The sequence below is a fragment of the Ailuropoda melanoleuca genome, chromosome 6 (assembly GCF_002007445.2).
Source record: "Ailuropoda melanoleuca isolate Jingjing chromosome 6, ASM200744v2, whole genome shotgun sequence".
In the NCBI taxonomy this organism is placed as follows: domain Eukaryota; kingdom Metazoa; phylum Chordata; class Mammalia; order Carnivora; family Ursidae; genus Ailuropoda; species Ailuropoda melanoleuca.
In genome coordinates this window covers 113,740,502-113,767,511 of record NC_048223.1, presented here as the reverse complement: position 1 = coordinate 113,767,511, position 27,010 = coordinate 113,740,502, and the positions used below count along the sequence as shown (strand labels likewise).

At 52.9% G+C, this 27,010-nt stretch overlaps 1 protein-coding gene across 8 annotated transcripts in view; it reads left to right on the top strand.

Moving 5' to 3' along the window:
* AFAP1L2 (actin filament associated protein 1 like 2) overlaps positions 1-27,010 on the top strand; it is a 106,005-nt gene that overhangs the window by 57,877 nt on the left and 21,118 nt on the right. For 7 of the 8 annotated variants that reach the window (XM_034663312.1, XM_034663307.1, XM_034663309.1 and 4 more), the window contains 4 exons: positions 9,114-9,242; positions 16,094-16,168; positions 17,510-17,604; positions 25,093-25,183. In XM_034663312.1, the coding sequence (XP_034519203.1) occupies positions 9,114-9,242; positions 16,094-16,168; positions 17,510-17,604; positions 25,093-25,183 (390 nt within the window). The remainder of the gene's footprint in view (positions 1-9,113; positions 9,243-16,093; positions 16,169-17,509; positions 17,605-25,092; positions 25,184-27,010) is intronic. The other variant, XM_034663310.1, reaches the window with a different exon arrangement.

The following is a 27,010-nucleotide window of genomic DNA, read 5'->3' as shown; positions in this document are numbered from 1 at the left end:
GGAGCTCGAGGCAGGGTTTCTTGCCTGTGTGGGCCGGTCGGCCCCGAGTCAGCCTGGGGGGCAGTCTCCTGCCAGCTGAGTCCAAGGTCAGGCTGGTGGTGGTTTTAGGTTGCTCGGGCTGACTTTAGCTCCTGGGAGGCAAAGGCCTGAACAGGACGCAGCCCTCCTCCAGCGCAGTAGTCCGAGGCCGTTTGATTACTTCTGCCAAATGCCGGAAAGAGACAGGAAATTGGGAGGAGGGTGATTTTTTTTTTTTTCTTCCTATGCATGTTTAGTTTGTGTCCTTTTTCTCTACTACAAGTAGCAAGTGAAGCAAAAGCATAGCGGCCGCGGCCACAGCGTCTTCTGTCTGCGTAAGAACTCGCTCTTCTGCTTTGAGGACTAGGGGAGGGTCTCAAGCATGAAAACTTCCCATAACCGCTCCACTGACAGATGACCACTGTTATGTCCAGCGTCTTTTTCTGTCAGACAGTACTGCCCAGACTTCCAGCGTGAACTTGAGTGACCCCTGACAGCCTCTTGTTCAGAGACTGCGATGGCTTGTGCCAGCTGTGGGACCTGCCACGCAGAGAGCCACCCAGCTGAACCTTTGCACCCCACCCACACAACCGGCCTCCGCCAAGTCTGAATGAAGCCACTCTTCTGGCAGACTGCGTTTAAGGAATGTCCTAACTGGGCTGGGGAACAAAGGCCTCCCAGGCCCCAAAGCTTCTTTGTCTGGCCTGGCCCCTGGTAGCTGCTAGAACCTGGCATGTCTTGCCCCTGCCCTCATGTGCCTCCTGACCTGCAGGAGGGCCCTGGGGCTCAGGCTCCGACCCCTGGGTTTCCTGGCCTCAAGGGGAACAGCTGTCTCCATGTCCTTCTTACCTGCACCCCTGAGAAAGTTTTCCCAGCACAGGGCCCCCCAGGAGTGAGATGCTTTACGTGCTCCCAGCCCATCATCACCTACCAGGGGCTGCCTCTGGGTGGTCATTCCAGAGATGTCATCTGGTCCAGGTGGGGGACCGCAGTTATGGCCAGGGACCGATGAGCTCTTGGCCCAGACCCTTTTATTTTATTTTTTGAAGATGTATTTGAGAGTGTGCATGCAAGCAGCTCCTCTCGGGTCTCGATCTCACGACCTGAGATCATGACCAGAGCCAACACCAAGAGTCGGTTGCCTAACTGACTGAGCCACCCAGGCACCTCACCCAGACCCTTTCATAGGAGACAACTCAGGAGGAGCTTTCCCTAGGCGGTGAGTGTGTGGGTCTGGAAGCCTTATGCTCAGCAGATGTTTTCCAGACCCTGACTTCGAGTAAAGCACTGTTTAGGCACAGTGGGAAAACCAGANAAGCTTTATGCTCAGCAGATGTTTTCCAGACCCTGACTTCGAGTAAAGCACTGTTTAGGCACAGTGGGAAAACCAGATCAGGCAGCCCCTACCCACATAGGGCTTTCATTTTCATTGGAGACCCAGGACTCACATTCAGGGGACAAACAGCACACGATGAAGATGGGAGAATGGCCAGCAGGCCATGTGCTTCTGGGCAGGTTGAGGTACAGTAGAGGTGGCCTTCGGCAGGCCACGGGCCTCTCTGACTCACTGGGCCCAGTTTGAGGTCTTCGGCTGTTACTGTGTGAATTTCTGCTCTCTTCCAGCTGGCTCCATAGCTGGGAGTGGAACTGTGCTCTCGGGGATGTTGGTTCCATTTCCGAGGTCACCAGGGAGCAAGCAAGTCGAGTTGTGTTTCCAGTAGTACGAGCTACAGCAAAGCGTCCGTCCCCTCTCTTCAGCCCACGCCGCTCCTCTGGGAATGCAGAGGGCGGCCCCTTCGTGGGGGAAGTGTTCTAAGTGAAACCCCAAGATAGGTGAGAAAAAGCAGATCTTGCAAAGATGACAAGCTGACCTTGAAGGGCAGGCCCTGCAATGCTGGCAAATGAAGCAAAACTCTCCTTGTCCTTCCTTGAAGATGGAGATAAAGGAAGAAACTTCCTGGAGTATTTCTTATACTGGAGAAAGTTATGTACGTTTCTGGCTCAGACTCGTGGGCTCCAAGGAGGCAGGAGCAGTGACGCCTGTCAGAGGGGCAGCCTGTGAGTCTTTTGGGTGCCGCTCATCCGAGTAAGAGCTTCCACCTGTTTAAGCAGGATGAACTGATTGAGCGATGTGTAAACATACAGACATGTTGGTCCTTGCCTTCCACGTCCTTACTGTCCAGAAGGGAAAAGACTTTTGGGGCAAAAGGGATTTTCAAATGTATCTGACTATATAACAGGCATCACCCTAGAAAGTTCTACGTGTAAAATCAGAAGTGAGTCCTGTAAAGAAGGACTGTGGAGGTTTGCTTTTAAGGAATCTTATCAATGTATCAAGTGGGGCGCCTGGGTGGCTCAGTCGGTCAAGCGCCCGGCTCTTTGGTTTCGGCTCAGGTCATGATCTCAGGGTCGTGAGGTGGAGCCAGCATCAGGCTCCGTGCTCAGTGCAGAGTCTGCTTGAGATTCTCTCTCTCTCCCCCTGCCCCACCCCGCACTCGTGTGCACGTGCTCGTGCTCTCTCTCTCTCAATAAATAAATCTTTTAAAAAAATGTATAAAGTAAAAAGACTTTTTATGAAGCAATAATTATATCTTATTTATCTCCATGGTTCATAATCTTGGCTGCACATTAGACTCTCCTGGGAAGCTTGAAAAGCTCCTGGGGCCCAGGCCACACCCAGAGCAATTCCAACAGGATCTCGGGGGGTGGACGCAGTCATCAGGATTTTTTTTTTTTTTAACTTCCCAGGTGATTCTGTTGTGCAGCCATTGCGAAGAATCGCTGCTTTTCCATTTGTAGCCATGCCCGAGCGGGCATTAAGCATATTAAGTGTACTGACCGCGGGCGTGCCTTCCGAGGCAGCTTCAGCAGCATGACACACCGGGTCAGGACACAGCACCCTGCTGTGTCTGCAGAAGCACCCAGCAGAGGGGGTACGTGCACCCGTGGAGACATTTGGGCTTCCTACATCTGTACGATGGAATAGCACACAGCAATCAAAAGGGCAAACTTCTCATACGTGCAACAACATAGGTAAATCTCCAATGCTTTATGTTACGGAAAAGGACTCAGACCCCAAAGGTTGCCAGGGAGGAGAAGGAACGAAGTATTGACAGAAGCCACAGGGTGAATGAACCTTGAAATCATTACGCACCGTGCAAGACACCATTCCACAGAAGGCCGTATATTCCTTGATGCCATCTATGTGGAATGTCTAGAATTGGCAAATCCATAAGGATACCATGGTCAGCGTCCTTACTGCCCCTGATTTGTGGGCTTCAAAGTCATTCGAGAGGTCAAGTTTATGTTCTGCGTCTGTTGCCACCATAAAAACACAAAGAAGAAAAGCCACCTATTAATATGCTAGGCACTTAGCAGGTGTTTGGCAAAGGCTGGCTTGGCACGTGGCACTTCGGTCTGATGTGTTCCTTTTTAGGTGGAATGAAGGGGCGGCTTTTCCAAAGGCTCGTTCTCAAGAACTTGAGGACGCATCTGTGATCAGGAGGAAGGGACTCAGCATTTTCTGCCCTCGGTTGCAACGACGTGGTGCTGTTGCTCGTCCGTCACAGAAACTTCTCCCACGTTCTTCACTGTGGTTGGTCCCCAGCAGTTGGGTTTGCACAGACAATATGCCCAGTGGCTCCGTCTTGGGAACTGTCGGGGCAGGGAGCAGGGATGCGCGTCTTTATGCTTAAGGAAGAGGTCTGTTTAGTTTCATGTTTGGAAGGAAAATCACGCTCCATCACAGGTCTTCAGCAAATGCAGCTGAGTAAATAAAAATGTGCACGTAAAACAGCAGGGGAACCGTGAAGAACCGCTTTTTCGGCATGTTGGGAAGACATTTATGGTTGGGAACCCAGTGACCAAAAAGCAAGACTCCCTCAAGATGAGAAAAATCGGGGGAGGAGGTCATCTGGAGGAAGCGCTCGGCCATGGCCAAGGGCAATGAATCGAGCAGTTGAACCGCCCAGCTCTGCGTGGGCCTTGGAAGCCCCGAACAAGAATCTTATTGATGATTTGTCAGACCCCGAGCAGACAACTCTGAACTTTAACAGAGCCAGGATGGAAAGCCTGCACAAGGGCCTACAGTTTCCAGAATGAACAACACACTTATTTTTCCCTTCCTCCGCTGGAGGACGAGAGAGAGACCAAAATGAGAAGTTGGGGGGAGGGGTGGAAATGGGACGGGTGCCTTCCAGAGCCTCAATGAAATGGCCACATTCCTCTGAGCTCTGAGGGCTGAAAAATGTCACCAGGGTTGGCACAAATGAGGGCCCTGCTTTTGTTGATTGTTATTTCCAAGACCCTGGAGCTGGGCCTGAAAGGCTATGACCACAGGAGAATCCCTGGGCTCTGTTGTGCTTAGCACCTCGTCAGAGCCCCAGACGTTTCTGCAAAGGCTGACCCTCGACCGGGGAAGTGCTCCTGCCCAGCTCACACGGAGAGGCCTGTGAACAACTGGCTTTGGCGGGGAGGAACCTCAGGAGGCAGAAGCTGATTGCTGCTGGTCATGGCCGCTCTGCTTGCAGATCTTGAGAGGGACGGAGAGGACACCCCGGGCTTTGTGACCCTGGTTCCTGGTCCTGTGTTTCTTCAGTGCTGGTGCTTACCCTTCACCTAGCACAGCTGTTTTAGAAGAAAAGTGGCGGGGGGGGGGGGTCTCTGCTTTCTTGGTGCTCCCCCACCCACCACCACCACCTTCTGCCTGGCCCATTGGTTCCCACAGGACCGCAGGCCTGTGTCTGATGGCATTCTGCCGCTCTCCGTCACCTGGGGCACCTTAAGTCCCTGCATCCCATGGGATTATCCCCAAGTCCCCTTGCGTCTGCATGCTACTCATCCAAAGCCCCCACTGTCCCTTTGCCAAGCGTGAGGGAACAGGAGGCAGAGGTCATGATCCATATTAACCTTCCTGACTTCTTGGGAATGGCTCCAGCCGAGGGATGACAGACAGCAAGTACTTGGGACTTGGAAGGACTTGGATTTGAGCCCCAGGGCCACTACTAACGCGGATGTGGTCCTCAAGAGCTCGTTCCCATGCCGTGCGTTTGCAAGGGTGTTTGGGAGAGTTTGGGGTGGCGGGGTGCAGCATCCTGCATGGCCCCCGGATGCCATGATTAGTTCATATCCTCATCATTCTCATCTGTTCTAATAATGGCTCCCTGCCCGCCCTTGCCTCCCCTCCTGGTTCCCTGGCCCCCTTCCATTGTCCTCTCTACTGTTTGCAGAGTTATTCGACCTCTAGCCTGTTGGAAGAACTGTGTGCATGGCCCTCCTTTGCCTCGAGGTCCTGCGGAATGAGGCCCGGACTCCCTAGCAAAGCAAGTCAAGCCTTTATGGTCGGCCTGCCTGATCTAACGCCACAGTTCTGGCCTCGGAGCCCGCCGTCCCCCCCACCCCCCATGCCCCGTGTGCCCCGATGTACAGAGAGACCTGTGGTTTCTCAAATACCCCGTGTGTTTTAGCGCTTGAGTTGTCTGAACATCTCCTCCCCTTTTCCTAAAATGCCTCTGCCTCTTCCCAGCGAATTCCTGTTGGTCCTCCGTGGCCGGCTGATGAATCTGTCTTGCAGCTAACCCCCGAGTTCGTCTCGTGGCGCCTTCCTGATCCTCGGACACATTCCTGAATCACCTCTCTGCTCACCCCACGTATTCACTGGGCCCCCCTCCCCAGACACGGAGCTCCTGGAAAGGCCGGGGGACCCCCCTCTGGGTCAACTTTGTCTCCCCAGAAACAGGCATGACACTCTTTACCCTTTGGCCCAGTACATATTTGCTTGCTTGAAAATAAACTAAAGCTGTTTTCCAGGAATCGGGCAGCTTTGGGGGAATAGCTGAGGATGTGAAACTGAAGAGACACTGGAGTTTTCGTGCTTTTTTCTTTTTTGTAAGCGGAAGTAGCAGCCATAAGGGTTCAGAAGGTCAGGAAAAGTGCAGCTTGAGATCCTAACTGCTTTGCGAGGCCCATTCACTTTTCCACATCCCCTGTAGCCAAGTTCAAGGCTCGGTGTCATTTCCTCAGATTTATCCTTTGTTTTCCCTGCTTCGACTTTAAACTCACTGCTCTGTAGCCTGTCAAGTTCCTGCAGCCAACAGGAAAGTCGTGAATAGCTGTTCAAAAAAATAGTCAAAACCAAACAAAAACAACCTGAGGCCTTATCCTACTGCACCTCTTCCCAGAAGCCCTCCAGGCGTAGCGCTCTGGTCTGCTCTCCCCTCACACTTTCTGGTGTGAATTTGCGGAGGTGTGCCTGGGTCTGTCAGTCTCTTCCCTTGGGCTGTTCTTGTTCTGCCTCTGAGCTTGCACAAGGCAAGAACCACACTTGTCCTGATCTCCATTTTAATTTCCTGGTTGGTTGACGCCAAGGGCCCAGCTAAGTGCTGGGCATATCCTCGGGTCCCACCATTTTGACTGGTGAGCTTTGGGAGCTCTTGCTGGTGCCCTTTCAAATCCCGCTCCATTAAGAATCTAATCAGTTTTAAGTAGACCGGGCAAAAGCCATTGGCCTCTTGGAAACCCACTCTTCCCAATACTTCCCAGGAACAGGGCAAGGGACTCTAGTGTTGGCCCAGGGCCCAGGCAGAACTACCCAAACATGCTTCTTCTTTGCCTTTCCTTGGCTCTCATTTACCATCTATCCATGTCTTCACTGGCAGAGACGAGGGCCACCTTCCAACCCGCCTCCCGGCGTGGGAGCCAAGCCACCATTGACCACGTGCAGCCTCTGGGCTGTTGCCTGTATTTTAGCTTCACTTGGCTTTTGACAAGCCGTAGTGGAGAGGACACGCAGACCTCCGTGGAGCTTGCCTCATTCTTCATCCTTCACCAGGACCCTGAGAGGGAGGGTGGAGATTTCTCTGTTGCTTCTCCAGCTTTGGCAAACTGGAGTTTCCTTTGGGAGTGCCGCTGCCCGGAGGAGCGTGCTGTGTCGAAGCCGGGTGGTACACACCCGTGTGGGCAGGCTGGCTGACCCCTGTATTTGATCGGATAGTCACATGAGCTGGCGCTGCCCGCCTCTGTAGTCCTCACCCCCCACCCCCTTCTCCTCCTCCAGCTCTCCCACAAGCCATGGCAATATTCATTCCAGGGAATTTGGTTTTGTAGGAATGGGGTTCAAAGGCTACCACCCCACTGAGGTCCAAGGAGGTATTTGAACAGAAAGAGGCCACTGGGCTCTCCCTTAGAACCAGGAGAGCATTAGGGCTTCTTTTTCTAATGAAGGGGGTGGGGGATAATCTAGGGATCTTGTTCAATTCTGGGGAGCTAGGCTCTCAGGGAATGTTGGAAGAATGCCCTATGTGGATGGAGGCAACCAGTGAGGTGTTGCCAGTGGCTCAGTCTTAAGAGTCACACAGCAGACGAGTTCTCTGCCATGGGCCCTGTGGGACTTCAGGGCCTTCTCTGAGCCGTCAGGTCCGTGTCTACAAAATGGGCGTAACCATGCTTAGCTCCTCAACTTGTGAGCTAGGAGGTGCCTAATGAAGTCATTCATTCATTCATTCATTCCATAAACATCCGTTCAACGCAGCAGTGTAGGTGCCAAAGATAGAGAGGAGCGGGCCTCTCACTGAGCGAATCCATTTTGTCATTTATAACTTTGTGAAAGGGGCAGGGCCTGCGTGGTCTTCTCCACTTTCCAGGTGAGGACACGAGCTTGGAGAGATTGTGTGGCTGCTCAGCGTTCCCCCAGCAGGTAGTACATGACGAGTCAGGACTTCTCGGTCGCCGTCTTTGGGAGCAGGGCCCTCAGGTGTGGGCTCTGGTGCTGCATCTAGACCCCGGTTCTCCGTGTTGGCTGTACCCCCGAGTCATCCGAAGCGGTTAAGAACTGCCGATTGCTGGGGCGCCTGGCTGGTGCAGTTGGTGTAGCACCCGCCTCTTAGTTTCGGCTCAGGTCATGATCTCAGGGTGGTGAGATTGAGGCCCACATCGGGCTCCACACTCTGTGTGGAGTCTACTTGGGATTCTCTGTCCCTCTGCCCCTATTCTGTCTGTCTGTCTGTCTCCCTCAAATGAATAAACCTTTAAAAAAGAAGAAAAAAAAAAAGTCTACTGACTCCTGGGTTGTACTCCCAGAGATTCTGATATCATCAGTCTAGGGTGTGGCTTAGGTATCAGTACTTTTTAAAGCTCTCCAGGTGACCCTTGCAGCCGGGGTTGGAAAGCACAGCGCAGAACCTCGAGAAGCTGGCTGCCATTACTGAGCATGTTCTGGGGAGCCCGTTGGGCAGCAGAGCCAAGAGGATGACCCCATCAGCAAACGCAGCACCCTATTCTGAACAGAGATTAGATCACAAATAGCAGCAACAACAACAGTGGGGAGTGCCCTGAGCCTACACTCTTGTCCTCCGCACCAGCATCTCTGCAAGGTGTTTCCAGTGAGAAACTGACAGGCATGTCTACAATGGTGGAGCCGATTTGACACCTTGAATCCGTGGGACCAGAGCCCTTAGCCAGCTTGGGAGTGATGCTGGACTCAGTTTCAGTGGAGGTGGCTTTTTTCCTGAAGAAACTCAGGAAGGTGTTGCTTTTCTGTTTGCCCAGCTGTGGCTTTTGGGGGGGTCACCCACATTTCTGCAGGGGCAGCATAATCCCTGTTTCATCTTGGAGTGACTCTGTTGCCCTGTCCTTGGGGAAAGGATGAACGATTGGGTCAACCACAGCATTTCTTTTGATGGTTATAGGTTTGATCTGTGTTCAAGGTCCCTAAACCCCGAGCTGTCCTGATTGACTTTTTATCAAGGAAGCAATCCTGTTTCCAGACTCTCATGGCTTGATGGGCTTGACTGGGCTGTCTTGGCCACTGTCACTCTAGCAACTGGTAGACCTGCAACTTTAGCCAGGGTCATCCATCTCAAAACCAAGGGCCTGTTTTCCTCTCCCTGGGACCCTAGCTCTGAGAATCCCACCTTTTGGCCGCCCGCCCCCCACCCCCCCACAGCCCACCCCAGGTGCTTCCAGGCCTTATCCAAGCCCCTCCCCCTCAGGACCGCAGGGCCCATGGTGGGGTGATGCAGGATCTGGAAGTGTATCTGAGCTGGGCCTTTGGAGTGAAGGCAGCGACTATAAAGTGTCCTTCTCTCTTCCACCCCTAGCCCTGGAGCAGCTGTTGACAGAGCTGGATGACTTCCTCAAAATTCTCGACCAGGAGAGCCTGAGCAGCACCGCCGTGGTGAAGAAGAGCGGCCTGGCTGAGCTCCTCCAGCTTTACACCAAAAGCAGCAGTACGTGAGGCCCGGGGGCTTAGAGAGGTCCCCTTGGAAACAGATAGTCACACTTGGGCTGCCACAACAAAGTCCCACCGACTGCGTGGCTTAAACAATAGAAATTTGTTTTCTCAGAATTCTGGAGGCCAGAAATCTGAGATCAAGGCTCTGGGCAGGGTGGGTTCCTTCAGAGGCCTCGCTCTTTGGCTGTAGGTGGCCGCCGTCTGTCTGGGTCTTCACACCATCTTCCCTCTGCGTCCGTGTCCAGATCTCCTCTTCGTGCAAGAATACCGGTCACGTTGGATTGGGGCCCACCCTGGTGGCCTCATTTAATGTTAATTACCTCTTTAATGACCCCTTCTCCTGCCAGAGTCACAGTCTGAGCTCTTCAGGGCGAGGACTTCTATATGAATTCGGGCGGTGGGGGAGGGGAACGCAATTCAACCCATCGCCATAGTGCAGGAGTGACGTGAGCGGGATGCGAGCCCCAGAAATCTCTGAACACTCAACACAGCAGCCCTGAGTGTGGTTTTAAACAAAGTGTTCTCAAAGCACTTTTCCTTACTTGTTCAAAGCAGAGAAGGGCTAATACACTGTTCGTCTACTAGCTGATGCTTCAGTGAGCATTTCCTACCTTCCAGGTGTTACCTCGTTTCCTCTTCAAGTCGCCCCCTGAGGTTGGTGCTGTTGTTACAGGGGACGATGTTACGGATGAGGCCTGGAGAGTTGAAGTTACTTGCCCCGTATCCTATGGCCCAAAGGAAAACATAGTTTGAAAGCTGTAGATCATAGAACTCTGAGCACATGGGTTTTTTTTAATCCTTTTTATGGAGGCAGATTTTATATACACTCAAGTATGTAGATCTTAAGTATTCATTTCAGTGAGTTTTGACAGTTGTATACACCTGTGTACCTCCCACCCAAAACAGGACAGAGAACATTTTTATCATTCCGGAAAGTTCTTTCTTGCCCCTTCCCAGCAAATTCCTCCCCACCCCCACCCTCACCCCAAGGTAACCGTTGTTCTGATTTCTCCCACCACACATGTGTGGTGTTCACGGGTTTGGGCTATTACGAATAATAAGGCTGCTCTGAACTTTCTTGTACGAGTCTTCCTGCGGGCATATGGTTTCATTTCTAGCACACTCAGATTTTCTTTTTTTAAAAAAGCCTTCTTATGAAGTCCTGACAGTTTAGTTGAGTCTATTTTTGTGTCGGATGTTTGAAAATTGGAAGTGATATTTTGGGACAGTGAGGGACCAGAAGAGGGCATCTAATCCATCTGCCTGGTGGCGGGAGCAGCCGAAATGCACGCCCAGAGGAGGGAAGTGGGCCCTCTGCCACCATCACCGTTGGGAAATTCTCCCTCATGTCCCACCTGGATCCACCAGGCTATGTTTCAGGGTCGCTTCTCCTTTTCTTTGTTCCCTGTGGAACTAGTTTTTATTCTCTGAGTGGGACAGAAGTCCTAATGCTGAAGCATGTTGCCGTCTGCCCTGCAGCCTTCCCTTCTGCGGGAACGAGCTGGCTCTCTTAGACTTCTGCGAGAGGCACTTCCCTGGAGCCCTATTTATGGCCTTTGCCGCTCTTCAGGCCCCCCTGGGCTTCCCAGGCTTGTCCCAGCTCCACAGCTAGCTGGCTTCATGGCTAAGGCTCCGTGGCTAGCGTGAGGGCTGGTCAGCCGCACATCGAAGGTGAGAGGCCAGGTGGGGAACGCGCATTACAAAGAGGGTGAGTTAGAGATGAGTCACCCCGAGGCAGGACATATCAATACAGCTCTTCAGAAGCACACTCCCCATCACTGTCTGGATGTGCTGTGACTCAAGATGTTTAATGATGGACAGCACCTCCATTGGGAATTGGAAGACCCATGAGATGGGTTCCAACCCCTGGTTCTTGGTTCTGATCACTCTCTCAGGGCCCCCTGGGTGGGGTCCCCTCTTTGGGCTCACGTGCTGTGTAGCTTCCTGTAGGGTGACCTTTGTTTCACCCCAGATCTTTGCATGTTCTGCTCTGATAAAGCCAGGCCCTCCCCCCACCCTCGGTCTCTGCAGCTTGCAGGAGGCGCCCCAATGTGAATTGCCCGCATTGAACCCCTCAGACCACCGGAAGTGCGTGCAGAGCCTTACCGAGACCTGTGGCTGCCACTCCTGTGCTCAAGGCCGATGTCCGTTCTGGTCCTCTTTGTGCTGTCTTAGCAGAGAGGCCAGAGCAGCGGCTGACAGCTCTTGTGCACATACTCTGTCCCAGCACGGGGCTCAGTGTATGAAGTGAGGGGATGGTGCCACCTAGTTCCCATCCCAAGTCAGGGAGAGACTTCTCCTCATCTTCTCAACTGGAGAGTCACTTCTTCAAGGCACCAGGCTGTGAGTGGCAGAGCCAGGGCTCGGGGCTGGACAGGTGGCCCTCACCGCTGTACTCCCCTCATTGCCCGCATTCCAGACTCATCCGCACCAACGGTAATTGTGCTACACAGGACAGAATCCAAAGCTCCCCTCAAATCAGAGCATTTGTCTTCCTTTTCAGCCTCCCAGGCCCGTTTTGCTGTATAGGTTCCAGAAAATTAGCTCAGCTTGATGGGACTTGTAGGTGAAGGCAAGCTGATCATTTTGAGATAGTCTGTGGTCTGCACTGGCTGAGCTGTTGTTTACTCCCACACATTTTGGGCAGAGTATGAGAGAGAGAGAGAGAGAGAGAGAGAGAGAATATGAGTGTGTATGTGTGTTTACTTTTTTCAAATTGTCCCTTTGGGTTTTCTGATCTTTTATTGTATGAGCATAACAAGAATTTTCTGCTCTCTTTGCCTTTCATCCGACGGTGAAGTCAAGGCTGGGATGGAGGTTTGTTTACCAGGAGCCTGCTGTTTGTTCCTGTTTTCACCTGAGAGGCTGTGGGTCTCCCAGTGCCCTGCTCAGAGACTCTGGGAGGGTTCGGGGGGCTGCCCCTTGGATGGGAAAAGCTGCTGATGTTCTTTCTATCCAACTATAGCGAAGAAGGTCCCTGTCCCCCCTCCCTACCCCTCATCCAGTTCTCTGGGAAAGACCACCCCCTGCACACAAGGGTCATTCCCCAGGAGCCACACGCTCACTCAGAGCCCTCCAGGCTCTCCTTTCCAACCATACCTGTGCTCTTGTCATTCCCCACATGCTTGTGTTAACTTTCCCATGAGGGTCTGTTTCCCCCACCAATGTTGGGCTCTTAAAGGTAGAGATAGTGTCTCCTATTTCGTTCTGTGTCCCCAGCACCTTGTGTAGTGCTGGGTGCTCAGTGCACTTCTGAAAATGAGAGAATGATAGAAAATTCTCTAACCCAAGGCTACTGCCTCCCAGACACAGGGCAGCTCAGCAGCCTCCCGTTACAGGGCCAGGTTCATTGGGCATTTCCCAGGATTGCAGACGGTCCTGAGAGCCTCTTACATACCAGCCTGGATGGTCCTGAATTAGCAACCCTGAGAATCAAAACCTGACCAACCATGGCCTGCAGCAGAGTGCCCCAGGCGGGAGACGCAGCCTCGGGAAGTGGCCGGTGGTGCGAGTTTTCTCTGTAATTGACAAGCCGCCCTCTTGGGGAGGAAGCACCTGCCCAGAATCGAACGGTTAAAACAATGACAATAATATATTGCCCTTTTTTTTTTTTCCTTTTTACAGGAGCATGGGCTTAGTCCACAGTAAGAAAAAATAAATGAACCTAAAATGAACATTGCACTATTTACATTTCTTTGATTCATATTTTGATCTTTATAGGCATCATCTGAATATTTTTATGTAGTCGTGGTTTGCCTGTTTTCTGCTTTACGTTATTTTTACATTAGAATTGCTGGCTGTGCACATTTCCACGTGCTGACAGTTCTCAGACTTTTTCTTTTTTTGCTATTCTGAAACAGGATCCTTTAACTGTAAGTCGTGGATATGTTTGTAATAGTGGACATCGAGCTACTTTGTTAATTTTCACAGTTGGGTAGTGTCCATGAACAGTGATGTTCAACCGGTCTCTCATTAGTGGCATTAGGTTTCGTAATTTAAAAAACAAAACAAAACAAAACAAAAAACCAAACTCATACAGGGGCACCTGGATGGCTCAGTTGGTTGGGTATCTGCCTTCAGCTCAGGTCATGATCCCAGGGTCCTGGGATTAAGCCCCACATCGGCTCCCTGCTCATCGGGGAGTCTGCTTTTCCCTCTCCCTTTGCTCCTCCCTCTCACTCCTGCTCTCTCTCCCTCTCTCTCAAATAAAATCTTAAAAAAGAATAACAACCTCATACAGCATTACAATAAACACCCTCAAATAGAATTTTGTTTACATGCTGGGGTTTAGCTTTAGGACAAATTTCTGGCAGTGGAAATGCTGGGTTAAAAACGATGAGCACTTGAAAAAAAAAAAAAAAAGGAACATGAACACTTATTCTCCAAAATCTCTTGCAAAATGTCTGTGCCAACTTACATACTCTCTAGTAATCCGTTTATTTTTAAAGGTGACTGCTGTTATATGTGTTGATGTATGATGGTTTTTTCAGCTCTTCCCATTATCGAGCCATTGAGCCATTCCCCATGGTTTAGGCTTTATTTTTAATCTTTGTTAGTTACAGGGTTAACTTTTTCAAGTTCCTTAATATTTGAGTTTTGCACTCTTGGAAACTTCAGAGTTCGGTAAAAACAGGCAATATGCATCAGCATTGTTTTCCATGCTAGGCAGACAGGGCACGTGGGGTAGCCGTTTTGCTCAGAATTACACGATGAATGGCAGAGCTGGCTGCCCGCCCCTGCAGAGCGGTCTTCTTGTCTGCTCTCCTGGAGAAGGTACTGACCTGGCCCCTCTGGCTCACTCCATGGAAGGATACCAGTTGCGCCTAAGGACATTTAGACCTCATAGTTCCCTCCCCGGAACGGCTGCAGGGTAGGAGTGATATTGCTCACGGGTCCTGGCAGGGCGGGCACTGGGGTGGTGATCCCGCAGGCTAATGGCAGAAGACCCCTCTGACCATGTCCTCCCTGTGTTCTGGGTTTTCAGGGCTCTGGTTTTGCAGGCCTTTGGGCTGGAGGCTGGGTGGCCTGTGGCTGCATCTGACCCTGAACTGTAGCTGGGGTTAGATTTGGGTCCCCTGCTGGGTAACAGTCTCCAACTAGTGGAGCGCAAGTTTCTAAGAAATGCAAATTAAGGGGCAAAAGAAGAAATGCAGGGGATTTCTAAGAGGAGAAGCACTGGGGTGAGCCGCTTCTGCAGTCTTCTGAAGGAAGGGTCTTTGGGGCAGAAGAAACTGAGCAAGTGTTAGGAAACTAACAGTTCTCTGCCCAGATAGGCACTGGAAAGGTAGCTTACACAGAAATGATTTTTAGGGGGCGCCTGGGGGGCTCAGTTGGTTAAGCATCTGCCTTCAGCTCAGGTCATGATCCCAGGGTCCTAGGATTGATCCCCATGTTGGGCTCCCTGCTCAGGGGGGAGTCTGCTTCTTCCTTTCCCTCTGCCCCTCCCCCTGCTTGTGCTCTCTCCCTCTCTGTCTCTCTCTCTCTCTCTGTCAAATGAATAAATAAAATCCTAAAAAAAAAAAAATGATTTTAAAAGAGGGAAGGGCTGTGCTGCTGTAGGCTGCAATCTGCAGGGTAGAGCAGGTGTCTGGCAGGCCTCCGCTTTCAATTCCCAGCACATTCACCCCTCCAAACCCAGAGCTCACGATTTGGGGGTCTCAGGCCCCCACAATGGCATGAGAGCCTCAATGTGACCTACCTTACAGAGAGACACCACTCTGATGAGCCCAAGCGAGTAACTTAGACTAGGGTGAGAATGACGGATATGAAATATTTTACAATTTCTTTTATCCTTTATTTTTTTTAAGATTTACTTATTTAAGGGCGCCTCAGTGGCTCAGATGGTTAAGCGTCTGCCTTCAGCTCAGGTTGTGATCTCCAGATCCTGGGATTGGGCCCCTCTCCCTCTCCCTCTGTCCCTCCCCCTGCTCGTGCTTGCTCTTCCGTCTCAGATGAATAAATAAAATCTTCAAAAAAATTAAAAATAAATAAAAGATTTGCTTATTTATTTGAGTGAATGAGAGAGAGAGAGAGAGAGAGAGATCACACAGAGAGAGAGGGGGAAGCAGACTCCCTGCTGAACCAGGAGCCTGACGCAGGGCTCGATCCCAGGACCCTGGGATCCTGACCTGAGCTCAAGGCAGACCTGTAACTGGCTGAGCCACTCAGGTGCGCCAGAAATATTTAAAATTTAAATGAAATGCTAGGAAACCCAGAGAAATCTGCTTGGTGGAATATGGAGCAGATCTTTGAGATCTTTTATTCCTGAAGCTATCCTTTTTTTTTAATTTATTTTATTTTTTTAATAATATTTTTTATTATGTTAGTCACCATATAGTACATTCCTAGTTTTTTTTTATTTTAATGTTTTTTTATTATATTATGTTACTCACCATACAGCACATCCCGGTTTCCGATGTAAAGTTCGATGATTCATTAGTTGCGTATAACACCCAGTGCACCATGCAATACGTGCCCTCCTTACTACCCATCACCAGCCTATCCCATTCCCGCACCCCCCTCCCCTCTGAAGCCCTCAGTTTGTTTCCCAGCCTTCATAGTCTCTCATGCTTCATTCTGAAGCTATCCTACTGTACCTATCTTTTCTCTCCCCCTCCCCGACTATCCCCACCCACAAGTTAGAAAACTAATAGTCAGCAACTTGGCATTTCTGTTTTTGGAAATCTGTCAACTCCATAATGGACTCTTTCAATCAAGTCAAAATGTTGTATGGTTTTCCCGGAACCCAGGCTAATGACAGTCTCTCGGGGGACACTGTTTCTCTCTACGAGCCATTTCCCGTTGTGGGATGGCATGAAACCTTTGTTTTCCATCCCCCCTCTGCAGGTTGTGATGAGGAGTACATTTATATGAACAAAGTGACCGTCAACAAGCAACAGAATGCTGAGTCCCAAGACAAAGGTACAGGCTAGCACTGCTGTTGGCTCGGCCAGCTTCCGGGAGGGGAGGCATACGCTTTGGTCCCAACCCCCCCCCCCTTCCTCCCATCCAGCACCAGACAGCCCAGTGGAGTTATTTCTGGCGCTCACATTTTGGTTGATGGTATTTCGGGTTATGTATTTTGGGATATTTCATCAAGCCATCTCCTTGCCTCTTAAAGGTCTCATGTCCCCTTCGTGGATAAGGAATCCGGCCCTAAAGTTGCTCAGCTTTTCCCGGCATCATCCCAGGAGTAGGAAGTCATAGTCAGGTGTTCTAGGAAAGCAGCCCTTATAGGGTGCTGATTCCATCCCCCAGCTTCATATCTTTTGACAGAAGTCTGGATTTCATGTGTTGGGGTAGGGGCGGTAATAGAGGCTGGAAATGCTGATGTCAGCACCTGCCTTACTATTCAAAAGTTTTGCTCAAAGGTGCTCTCTTGGCAGAACATTATCTTACACTGGAAGGACATACTGTGTCTTCCACGATGTCTTCCTCTTCTCTGTTCTGCTCTCCTTTTCTCTAAAAACCTTCAGGAGTGGGTCTGGCAGGACCTCAGGGAGGCCCGGGGGTTTGCAGAGCTGCCTTGTTGCAGAGGAGAGGGTATGAGAAGCCCCATCTCCTAACTCCCCAGCCTGTGACCGAAATGCAGAGGCTTAGCAAGAGGTGAGAATGCCGCCCTCCAAGGGACCAGGTCTTATTCAAGGCTTGGCTTCAAGATCCCAACCCCCAAAGCCCCAAGGTCAGATCTGCTTGAGTCTGTCTGTCCTGGCGCTGGTTGGGCCGCTGGCTGAAACGGTCCATCTCTGAACAGCCTCCGGAGGGCTGATGGCCGAGCTCTCCAGTGTGGCTTTGACTCCTCGTGCTCCACTGCCAAGCCTGGGGCTCAGCAGGAATGACTGACCTCCAAGCTGCCACTGTGCCCAGGGTCATTTGCCTTCAGGGGAAACTGGGATGGAAAGAGCCGTAATCACAGGGTCGGTGCTGGGAGCTGCTCCGTGTAATGACCACGGGGCAGCGCCTCTGCTCGCTAACTCTCTGTGGCTGGGCCATTTTTGGCACAGGGCAAGTGGAAGAGAGGGTGTGGAGCCTGCCAGAAACCCCAAACCAGTTCCTTCTGAGGAATCTGCCCATGGCTGAGGCACAACTTGCACCCTATTCTTGGAGGAAAAACCGCATTGGCCCCTGGGACCGCCCGTCTGCGTAATTAACACCTGCTCAAATAGATCTCATGGTCCCTGTGACCAGACATTCTGGGATAATGGGCCCTGCTGTGCGGCTGGGCACCCCTCACCAAAGCCTTCTCCTGTTTGATGCCCACAGCACCCGAGGAGCAGAACCCACTGACCAACGGGGAGCCTGGCCAGCACTCTTTGGCCCCTCAGAAGAGTCTTCCAGACCTCCCGCCACCCAAGATCGTAAGTCATCCGAGACCCCTGATTTCCTGACTGGGGTCCCTGTGAACTTCCAGTTGATTTCACAGGGGTCAGTCTTCCAGGTGGCTGGCACTTTCTGAGCAACTACTGTGTGCACCCCTACTGTGTGCAGGGCATGGGGCAAGGCACTGGGAGAGACAGAACAAAAGGATGCCTGCCGGCAGGTGACATCATTTGCCCATGGCCGCATTACTCAGGACACAAAGGCTCATGGGCGTGGGAGATGCAGGGAGTTGCCTTCATCAAATGCCGCCATGTGTTTGAGGCTACATGCGGCAGTGGCTCTACGCAGCAGCATGTGAGGGGGGCCATGTCTAGCTGTGGTCACGCCCTTGCACCACAGTGAACTTCTAGAAATGTACATCTTATCACCTTGCACTTCCTGCTTCAAACCGGCCAAAGGCTTTCATTGAACTTAGGGAAAAACATCTGTGTTCCTTAACCCAGCCCCTTGGCCAGCACAGTCTACACAGCCTGGCCCCGCTGCATCTCCAGCCTCAGTGCACCTGCTCTTCACTGGCCTCCTGTTCCTGGATTAGACCACATGGTCAGTGTTGCCTGACTTGGTACTTTCTGGACTCTGGCCCTCCAGTGGCTGCCATCTCCTCATCTCTTAGACTTTCACAGACAGGCTTTCCTTGACCTGCTGCGCGAGGCATCCCACCTCCATCCCTACCCAGTTACTGTCTGCTCCATGGCCAATGACCTCTCCATGGCACTCGCCACCATTGAAATGGTCTTTGTATTATTTGCCTCCCAGACCAGATGTCAGCTTTGCAGGACACGGAGAGTGTCTCTGGTTTACTGCTCCATGGTCTGTGTCTGAACACAGGAGGCCGTGCACATGTATTTGTTCACAGATGGATGGGTGGATTGAATGTATTATGGAACCCTACAGACCTGGATTCAGATCTTAGCTCTGCCAGGTACTAGCTCTTTGACCTTGAGCAAGTCATTTAAGGTCTCTGGCCCTCTGTTTCCTGGTGTTTAAAAGAATGTGAATCTCTGTCTCCCAAGATTGTCTTATTTGATGGCCTAAGGCTGTGCAGTGTGCCAGGTTAGCATTCAGGTAGGTGCCAGCAGTGTTCGTATTTGATGGATGAGGAAACCAAGAATCGGCAGGTTTGTAGAGTCTGAGTGTCACACCAGAATTTGAATCCAAAGTTCTTTCCTGTCTAGGACCTGGTCAGGGACGTTTCCTGGGAGGTATGAGGCGAGACATGGGAAGGATTTCTATAGGTACCAGTGTTCTGGGGTCAAGAAGTAGGAAGGGGGGCGCCTGGGTGGCACAGCGGTTAAGCGTCTGCCTTTGGCTCAGGGCGTGATCCCAGCATTGTGGGATCAAGCCCCACATCGGGCTCCTCCCCTATGAGCCTGCTTCTTCCTCTCCCACTCCCCCTGCTTGTGTTCCCTCTCTCGCTGGCTGTCTCTCTGTCAAATAAATAAATAAAATCTTTAAAAAAAAAGGAAGTAGGAAGGGTTCTATGGGCAGCAGAGTCCTGGGTTCAGCACCAGCCAGAAGCTGTGGGACTCCGTGGCCACTGAGCTCGTACCATGCCATCCAGAGGCAGATCTGTGGGCTCAGGTCACTGCCGAGGGTGTCCCGACTCCAGCCTGGCCCCCTCCATTCATGCCTCCCCGACAATGGCCAGGCTCCTCAGGCTGCTCTCGCAGCTGGTAGGCAGTTCTGGAATGCCTGGCACAGTATCCCACTGCATGACGCCCTCCGCTGGGGGACAGCTGGCAGGGACTCTTCATCTCAGGCTGGGTGAGCCGTGGTGTCCCCACTATGCTGACAAAGCAGGTGACAACCACACCCGACAGCTAGCCGCCCTGGTGCACACAAACGTGGTCCTCCCCACCATCTGTCTAGAGGGTGGACTTTTGTCGCTGTTTTCGTAGGAGGAAGCAGAGGCTCAGTTAAAAGAGCCGGCCAAGGGCCCCCCTCTGGGACAAAGCAGGGCCAAGGTCTGAATGCAGGTTCTTGGTCTCCGGCCCCTTGCAGCCCACCCGACGGAAGCACTTCTTCTCAGCAGAGTGAAGGTGTCCGTTCTGTTCTCCCAGCTGCAGGCTCCCCTCGCTTTCAGTCCCAGGACTGGGGAGAGGGGGTGCGGCCCCTCCAGACCAGACCCGTAGCCGGCACCTGAACCAGGGGGAGATGCTATGGTTTTTCTGGTGTGTTTGTGTTTCAGGTGCTGCCCCCTGGGCGGGCGGAGGGGAGGTGGCTGTTCTGAGCTGGGACTTCCCTCTCTGGAACTCAGCATCTGATTCTGATCAGGGCCTACGTATCCCACCTGGGGCAGCAGCTCCTGGGCCAGCACCTGCTGCAGAGCTCTCCCCAGGCCAGGATCACGGGCACGAGTCCGGGTGGTGCTGACCCGCTCTGGAGATCTGCGCTTTGCGGACATGGGGTGGGGGGTTGGGACCAGGTCCTTGTGAGAATCAGGCCGCCCTTGTCCCCGTGGCTCCTGGGATCCCAGCGCCGGCATTTCCAGCTCCTTTGCTGGTCCCTGCAGCGTGGCTGCAAAAGCCCCAAAGGCCCTGGGCTAGGAGCCACCCGTCTGAACAAGACCAGGGCAGGCGGCCTTCCCCTAGTGCAGACTTCCTGGGTTGGCCGTGACCGGGGAGCTGCTCGGGGCCCAGGGAGGCTTGTGTTGACCTCTGAGAGAAAGCCAGTGCTGGAGCTGGGAGAACCATCACCACCCAAAAATAATACTGCCCCGGGGGGCCTTCGGACGTGTGACAGTTGTTCCTGTGGACACACTCCAGGCCCCGGGGAGGCTTCCAGCGAGCAAGCTGACGCTACGCTCGTCCTTCCTTACGGGGTTTCTCTGCTGAGAAGCACGTGGGGGTGCTGCCCTGACTGTGGCCCTTTCTGGGTCCCTCCTAGTCCTGTTTGGGGTGCGCACCCCCCGCCCTAGGGGACTCCCCTGGCGGAGTGAGGAAGGTGCGGCAGAAAGCGAGCGCTTCCCTCCCGCAGGCACATACCTGCCCTCCCTCAGGCCTCCTCTGGTCAAGTCTGGCGGCAGCAACCATAACTCTAGTCCAAGCCCCTGAGGATGGCGTCAGGGTGGAGTGGGAAACAGCTGTGTCTTCTGGCTCCTTGGGAGGAGGGGAGGCAGAGCAGCAGGGAGGGAGCGTGGCAGCGGGAGGTTGGAGCGACCTTGTAACCTCTCTTCCCAAGACAATGAAGACCAAGCCCCTTCCCACCCTGACCCCAGAGCCTCAGGGTGCTGTGAAGCTTGTCCACCCGAAGGCCTGGCTCCAGGCTTGCTGATGGCCGAGATGGAAGCTGCGTGCCTGCCTGGGGTCCTCCGAGGCTGTGGCTGGGCCGGGGGTGTGGCCTCCATCGCAGGATGCCCTGATTGCCTCTCTGGTGGCCGGAGTCCCCTTCCATCCCCTACCAGGTCAGTGGGGTAGCAGACAATGGGAGAGGCGACCAGGGGTCCAGAGCAAGCTCGTGGGTGTGAGCAGCGAGTGACTCAGGCACTTCCAGGCTGCTGTGTGCACAGCCAGGTGCTGTGGTCACTGCCGCAGAACCAGATGTTTGCTGGCACCGTTCCTGCCTCTGACGAGCAGAGCCAGCTCCACCCCAGCTCGCCTTTGAGGCCTGGACGTGCCTTTGCGCTGAGCTTAAGGGAGCTGTTCTATGGGGGACGCGGCTTACGCCACACAAGGACGTTGCCATGGTCAGTCTGGGGAGCTAGGGCTGGCCGGATCGGCTATCCCTGTCCTGGGAATGTTCCACAGTGCACGCTGGGGCAGGTTGCTCATAACTGCAGGGATGCCTCAAGTCATCCAGGCTACTGCTCTCGTTCAGCTCTCCTGTCTAGTCTAAATCAGAATTTGCAAACTGTAGCCCCCTGGCCAAACCCACAGCCATGCTTTTATAAATGAAGTTTTGCTGGAACAGAGCCATACTTCTCGGTTATGTATTATCTATAGATGCTTTCGCTCTGCAGTCGTGGAGTTGACTAGCTGAGATCAGAGACGCTAAATGGCCTGCAAATCCCTTAAGTATGTGTTATTGGCCCTGTGCAGATAAAGTTTGCAGACCTCTGGCAAATCCTGCTGAGCAGGGTGGCTTTCTTCCCTGTCCCCTTCCTGTGGGTTCTCAGAACCTTCTTTCCGGCTGTGAAGTCACATCTCTTCCAACTCTTTATTTAGTGTCCCCAGCCTGGATCATCACAATGATGATGACAATTAAAATACTGCTCCTTTATTCTTTTTTTTTTTTTTTTTAAGATTTTATTTATTTATTCAACAGAGATAGAGACAGCCCAGCGAGAGAGGGAACACAAGCAGGGGGAGTGGGAGAGGAAGAAGCAGGCTCATAGAGGAGGAGCCTGATGTGGGGCTCTCCCATAACGCCGGGATCACGCCCTGAGCCGAAGGCAGACGCTTAACCGCTGTGCCACCCAGGCGCCCCTGCTCCTTTATTCTTAACCCTGAGAAATTAGCATCTCTTGCTGCTTGGACTTCAGAAAACAGGCTATTATACCTGTGTAATTATGTGACTCTCTTCTGAATTTGGGGGGGGGGTCGTTTTATCCTTTAACTTGACCCAAGCACTTAGGTTTTGTCCCAGCAGCCTTGAGGGTGGGGACTGTCATCTTTAATGAAGCTGAGCTTCGGCTTCAGCTCGGGCAACACCAAACATCTCCTCCGTCTCCTTTCTCTACCGAACATGTATATAGGCGACCTTTCTCCCTTCATTGATACTTGTGTATTTTTAGGTTAGTAAAAACTTTGTATGTGTTGAATAATAGTGCTAGGCAGAGTTTAATCCTTACAGTGACCCCGTGTGGCAGGTATTTCTACTCTCCCCATTTTGCAGTGGAGGAACTGAGGCTCAGAGAGGTCAAGTAAGTTGCCCAGTGTCACACAGCTTGGATGTGCCAGTGTCAGGATTCAAACCCTAGCCCTGGGTACCGGATTCCTACCACTGCCCTATACTGCCTCTTCATTGATAGGTGTTTTTACAGTGTCAGGCTTAGGAGATTCTCAGAAAACACTTCCAGAAAGGACAGTAGGACCCCTGTGGTGAGAATGACCCAGGAGGAACTCTTGAAGAAAGGTCCATTCCCCCATTGTCCTGTTTTAATAGCAGGAATCTGGTCTGGGCCTGGATCTTGGGTGCTTGGAGCTTCTCTCTAGAAGTTCTTTCTAGAGCCCCTCACCGAGAGAAGGGTTCCCAGCACCACCTGATGGGCGTGGGGCTTCTTGGAGCCTAGAGCTGGAAGCCGGGCCAGCTTAGGAAACATGAGCTCCAGGACCCATCTGCAGGGACCTTGCTGCTTCCCAGGGGAAGGGATGCTCTCCTCCCGGGCCCCAGGAAGCCGGCTCTCAGCGGACCACAGCTAGGTCTTGGGCAGCCGTTTCTCAGACATGATCAAGGGAATGGCCGAGATGAGCAGAGACAGCTCACTAGGCTTGTGGCAGCAAAGCTCCAAGGTCACCCACCAGTGGCGGCGGCTGATGGCGCCGGCTGCATGCAAGGCCTGCACTAGGGAAGGAGCCGGACCCGGGGTGCTGCTCACAGCCATGACTGCCGGCCCGGGGCAGCAGCCGATCTGCTTAGGAAGAGAGCACCTGACTCTGCTCCTTCCTGCGTGTGGGGTGTTGCACTGTGGGGGCCGGAAGCTGCTTGGAGCCTGCCTCTGGGGCTTGTATCAGCTCTCTGGATGCAAGGCCAGATGAACTGAGAAAGATCCTGTGTTGTTCCCAGACTGCGGCCTGGCCTCACTGGCCCTCAGTACTAAACCTGTCTCCACGTGTCACACAGTGATCCGGTGACCTGGCTCCTGCAGCCCCCTGCAGGCCGTGGATGACCCCCAGATGATGATGACAGCCTCCTCGTGCTTGACATGGGCCAGGCGCGGTGCAAACCCTGTCATGTTTTGTCTCACGGAACCCATCAAGAGAACTCTGGTTTTATTCTTGTTTTACAGGGAGGGGGAGAGAGAGGCCATCATATCCCCACAGTTAAATATTTGGAGTCCTGAAGCCCTGATGGAAGCCAAGTTATAGTCATTCCAGAGTCCGTATGAATAGACTCTAGATGTCAAGCCCCACAGGACTTGGCTCTGGGACGCTGACTTTGGGGAAGCAGCCGCAGGAGCGTTGCTCTGCCCTGGAGGAGGCTGGGAGTGGACATTCTTGCGGTCCATGCTGAGTACTGTCCCACGGGGACCTCAGCCCATGCTGACTGCATGCCCACCATCTCCTGGGCCAAGACCCGGGGAGCTCTGTCTGTCATAGATCCCTCAAATAAAGTCCTTTTCAGAGTCTGGGTTTCTAGATCCTCCCTTTCTCCTGCCAGCAGGGCAGAATATCCTCCAAGGCCCAGAGGTCCATCTGAGCCCAAAGCCCTATGGGGTCTTTCCGTTGGCTGCCTTCCTTCCATCTCCCCTTCTACTGCTTTCATCTGAAGCTCCCCAAATGCCCAGCACAAGGACTTTCCAAAAGCAGGAGTAGGAATGCACTTCAGATTTTGCCATTCTTGTTCTCTCATTGTGAGTATTCCCTTAGCCCTCCGCGGGGGTTGCGTGATTCGGGGAGATGCCAGAGACTCGTGTGGATGGATCCTTGCACATTTATGACCTGTACACAGTAATACTCTTGCAAAATCTACTTCTTTTGTTCTCCCCTGCTATTACTCCTCAGATTCGTTCCATAGTCTAATGGAGGAATAGAGCATTTCATGCCCTTGCATCTACGTACCTGCATATATTCTTTTTTCTTCTCCAGTTGTGCTCATTCATCCTTATACCACCATGTCAGAAGCTCAGGGTCATCTTTGAGACTCAGCTCAAAGATCATGTCCTCTGGATGGTGAATGTTCCTCACACCTGCGGGTTCTCATGGAACTTTGACCTTATCTATTAGAAGACGACTCACGACGACTTTATCGGGAGCCTTGAGCATTCACTGCCTAGTTGAATCTTCCCCGGGGCTGACCCCTGATCATCTGTCCCTCGCAGCAAGGGTCCAGGAGCCATCCAGCATTTGCTGGCCAAACGATTGAACTTCTTATGGTGAAAGTTGAGGATTTAGAACCCTGGACATCTCCCTCCATGTGTGTTTCATGAGCCCTTGTCACTTCAGGGAGTATACGCTATTTAGAAGCCGTAACAGCCTGACCCCATCTGGGCCTCTGTGTGTGTCCACATCATGGACACAGACTATTTTGTGCATGTGGTGGGGGCTCGAACCTCATTTCGCAGAAGAGAACGCTGAGGCTCAGCAGCGTTGAGCAACACGCCCATGGCCCGCCACTGGAAGCAAACCAGCGGACATGGTGGCTGCCGGGAGCTGTGGTATTCCACGGTCTCCTCCCAGCTGGCTTGAAGTCCAGCTGGGTACTTGTTTTTTTTTTCCTTCTAGACTCCCCTCCTTCCACCCAAAGGGTTAATTCCAAGTCATTCCCAGTGTATGGTATCTGAAAATGTTTATTTGTTCATACCACAGATTCCAGAACGGAAACAGCTCTCCATCCCAAAGATCGAGTCTCCAGAGGGTTACTATGAAGAGGCTGAGCCGTATGACACATCCCTCAATGGTACATCCCGGGGCCAGGGTTGGGGCTCGGAGGGGGCCAACCACTTCCTGCACGGATGCCAGTGCTGGTCACAGAGGGCGGCCTGGGCTGCTGTTTCCAGAGAGTGTGGCCCGAATTGAGAACTGGCCACAGAGCCTTGGGCCCAGGCTCTGGTGGGGAGCTGAGCCACACCGCAGACCCCGGCTGCCTGCAAGGAGGGGCTTGGGATGGTCCACAATGAGCTGCTTTACTGTGTCTGATGCTTTTGGGCTTCCCACTCGGATGGTGCTGGACTCAGCACAGAAATGTGATGGAGGAGAGGCGTGCTGGCCCACGGGCACTTGGAAGCAAGGGGAATGTGGTCAGGCGGAGCCAGAGCCCTTTCCGGGGTGGCTCTCACTGGACTCACAGTTAACTGCTCATGCTGTATGCCGAGCATGCTTCCAGGAGTCAGGAACACGGCAGAGCTCAGGAGAGTCCAGAGTCGCAGCCCTTAGATTCTGTGAGGAAAGACAGACAACAAATAAACATAGGTTGTGTCGGGTGATGATACAATGTTAGGATGGAAAACACAGGGGCTGGGTTGGGGGCGGGAGAGGGTGTTATTTTAGGTTGGGAGGGGCTCTCTGGTAGCATGACCTTGAGCTGATGCCTGAATAAAGTGGGAAGTGGGGGAGGGCAGAGACCTGCAGGAGGAACTTTCCAGATCGCACATCACATGCAGAGGCCCTGAACCAGGAGGGCTCTTGGCTTCAGGAGCAGCAAGGAGGCCAGTGTGGCTGGAGCAAGGGGACAGACAAGAGGTGGGGACAAAGAAGTCAGCCACAGGCCACGAGGAGGACTTTGGCTTCTCTCTGACAAGGCCACAAGCCATTGGGGGTTACTTAGTGACTGACCTAACTTCGGCATTCAGTGGCCTGTGCTGCAGAGGTGGGGCTCATGCTGGACCCCTCTGTCCTCAGCCAGTGGTGCCCAGCCTGGGCAAGTCAGATCAGAAATGCTCTAGGTGTAGGGATTCGATAGCACAGAAAGGCCCCACAAATTCCGGAAGAAAGAGAGCGTTGTGGCCTATGCACCCAAGCGGCTGGACTCTGGTCCTCTCACTCTGACCCTTCTTACCTCAGTCAGCTTCCTTCCCTGGTAAGTGAAAGGTGTTTGAAAGCATAAAGCAGTTTGCAAATGTAAGAGGCAAGGGTCTGCGGTGGTAGGAACGAACTTGGCCGAAGTGGGGTGTCGTTGGCTCTGTAAAGAGCAGGACCAGAGATCACAGGGGACACGTCCCTTGGAGCCACACGGGATTCTTCTCTTTCTTCACACTTTACCTACTGCCTCCGGACCCAGGAACTGTGTGGGAGGTGACGGCCTGTTTGGATTGAGGTTATTTTATTCTAAGAGGCTGGCTTTGTGGGCAGACCTCACTTCGCTTGAATCCCCCGAGCGTGTGGGAAGTTGCCGAGTCACCGGCGGGGCCGTGATTTCAGACCAAAGCTGAGGGTGCGGTGCTGCTGTCTGGATGCGTCTGGAAGGTGGAAGCTGTGACTCACCGTGGCGGGTACCTCCGTGCGTCTTAAGCCCTGTGCTCGCGGGTGTGGCCCGTGCCAGCCGGGGCCTGCATCCCACACAGTCCCGGGGGCCTGTTTGTGGGGCAGACGCTTCATCTCGCCGTAAACAAGCGGACTCGAGCTTCTCGGCGTTGGCCTCGGCCGCAAATTCATGTTGTTTTTAGCCGGGACTGGGGCGTCCCTGTGAGGGCGGCCCCAACGCAGCAGGTGGATAGGAAGCTGTCAGCTGCCTTTCCTCTCCTGCCAGGACACGGACCGAGGACTTGGTCACACGTGCCACCAAGGG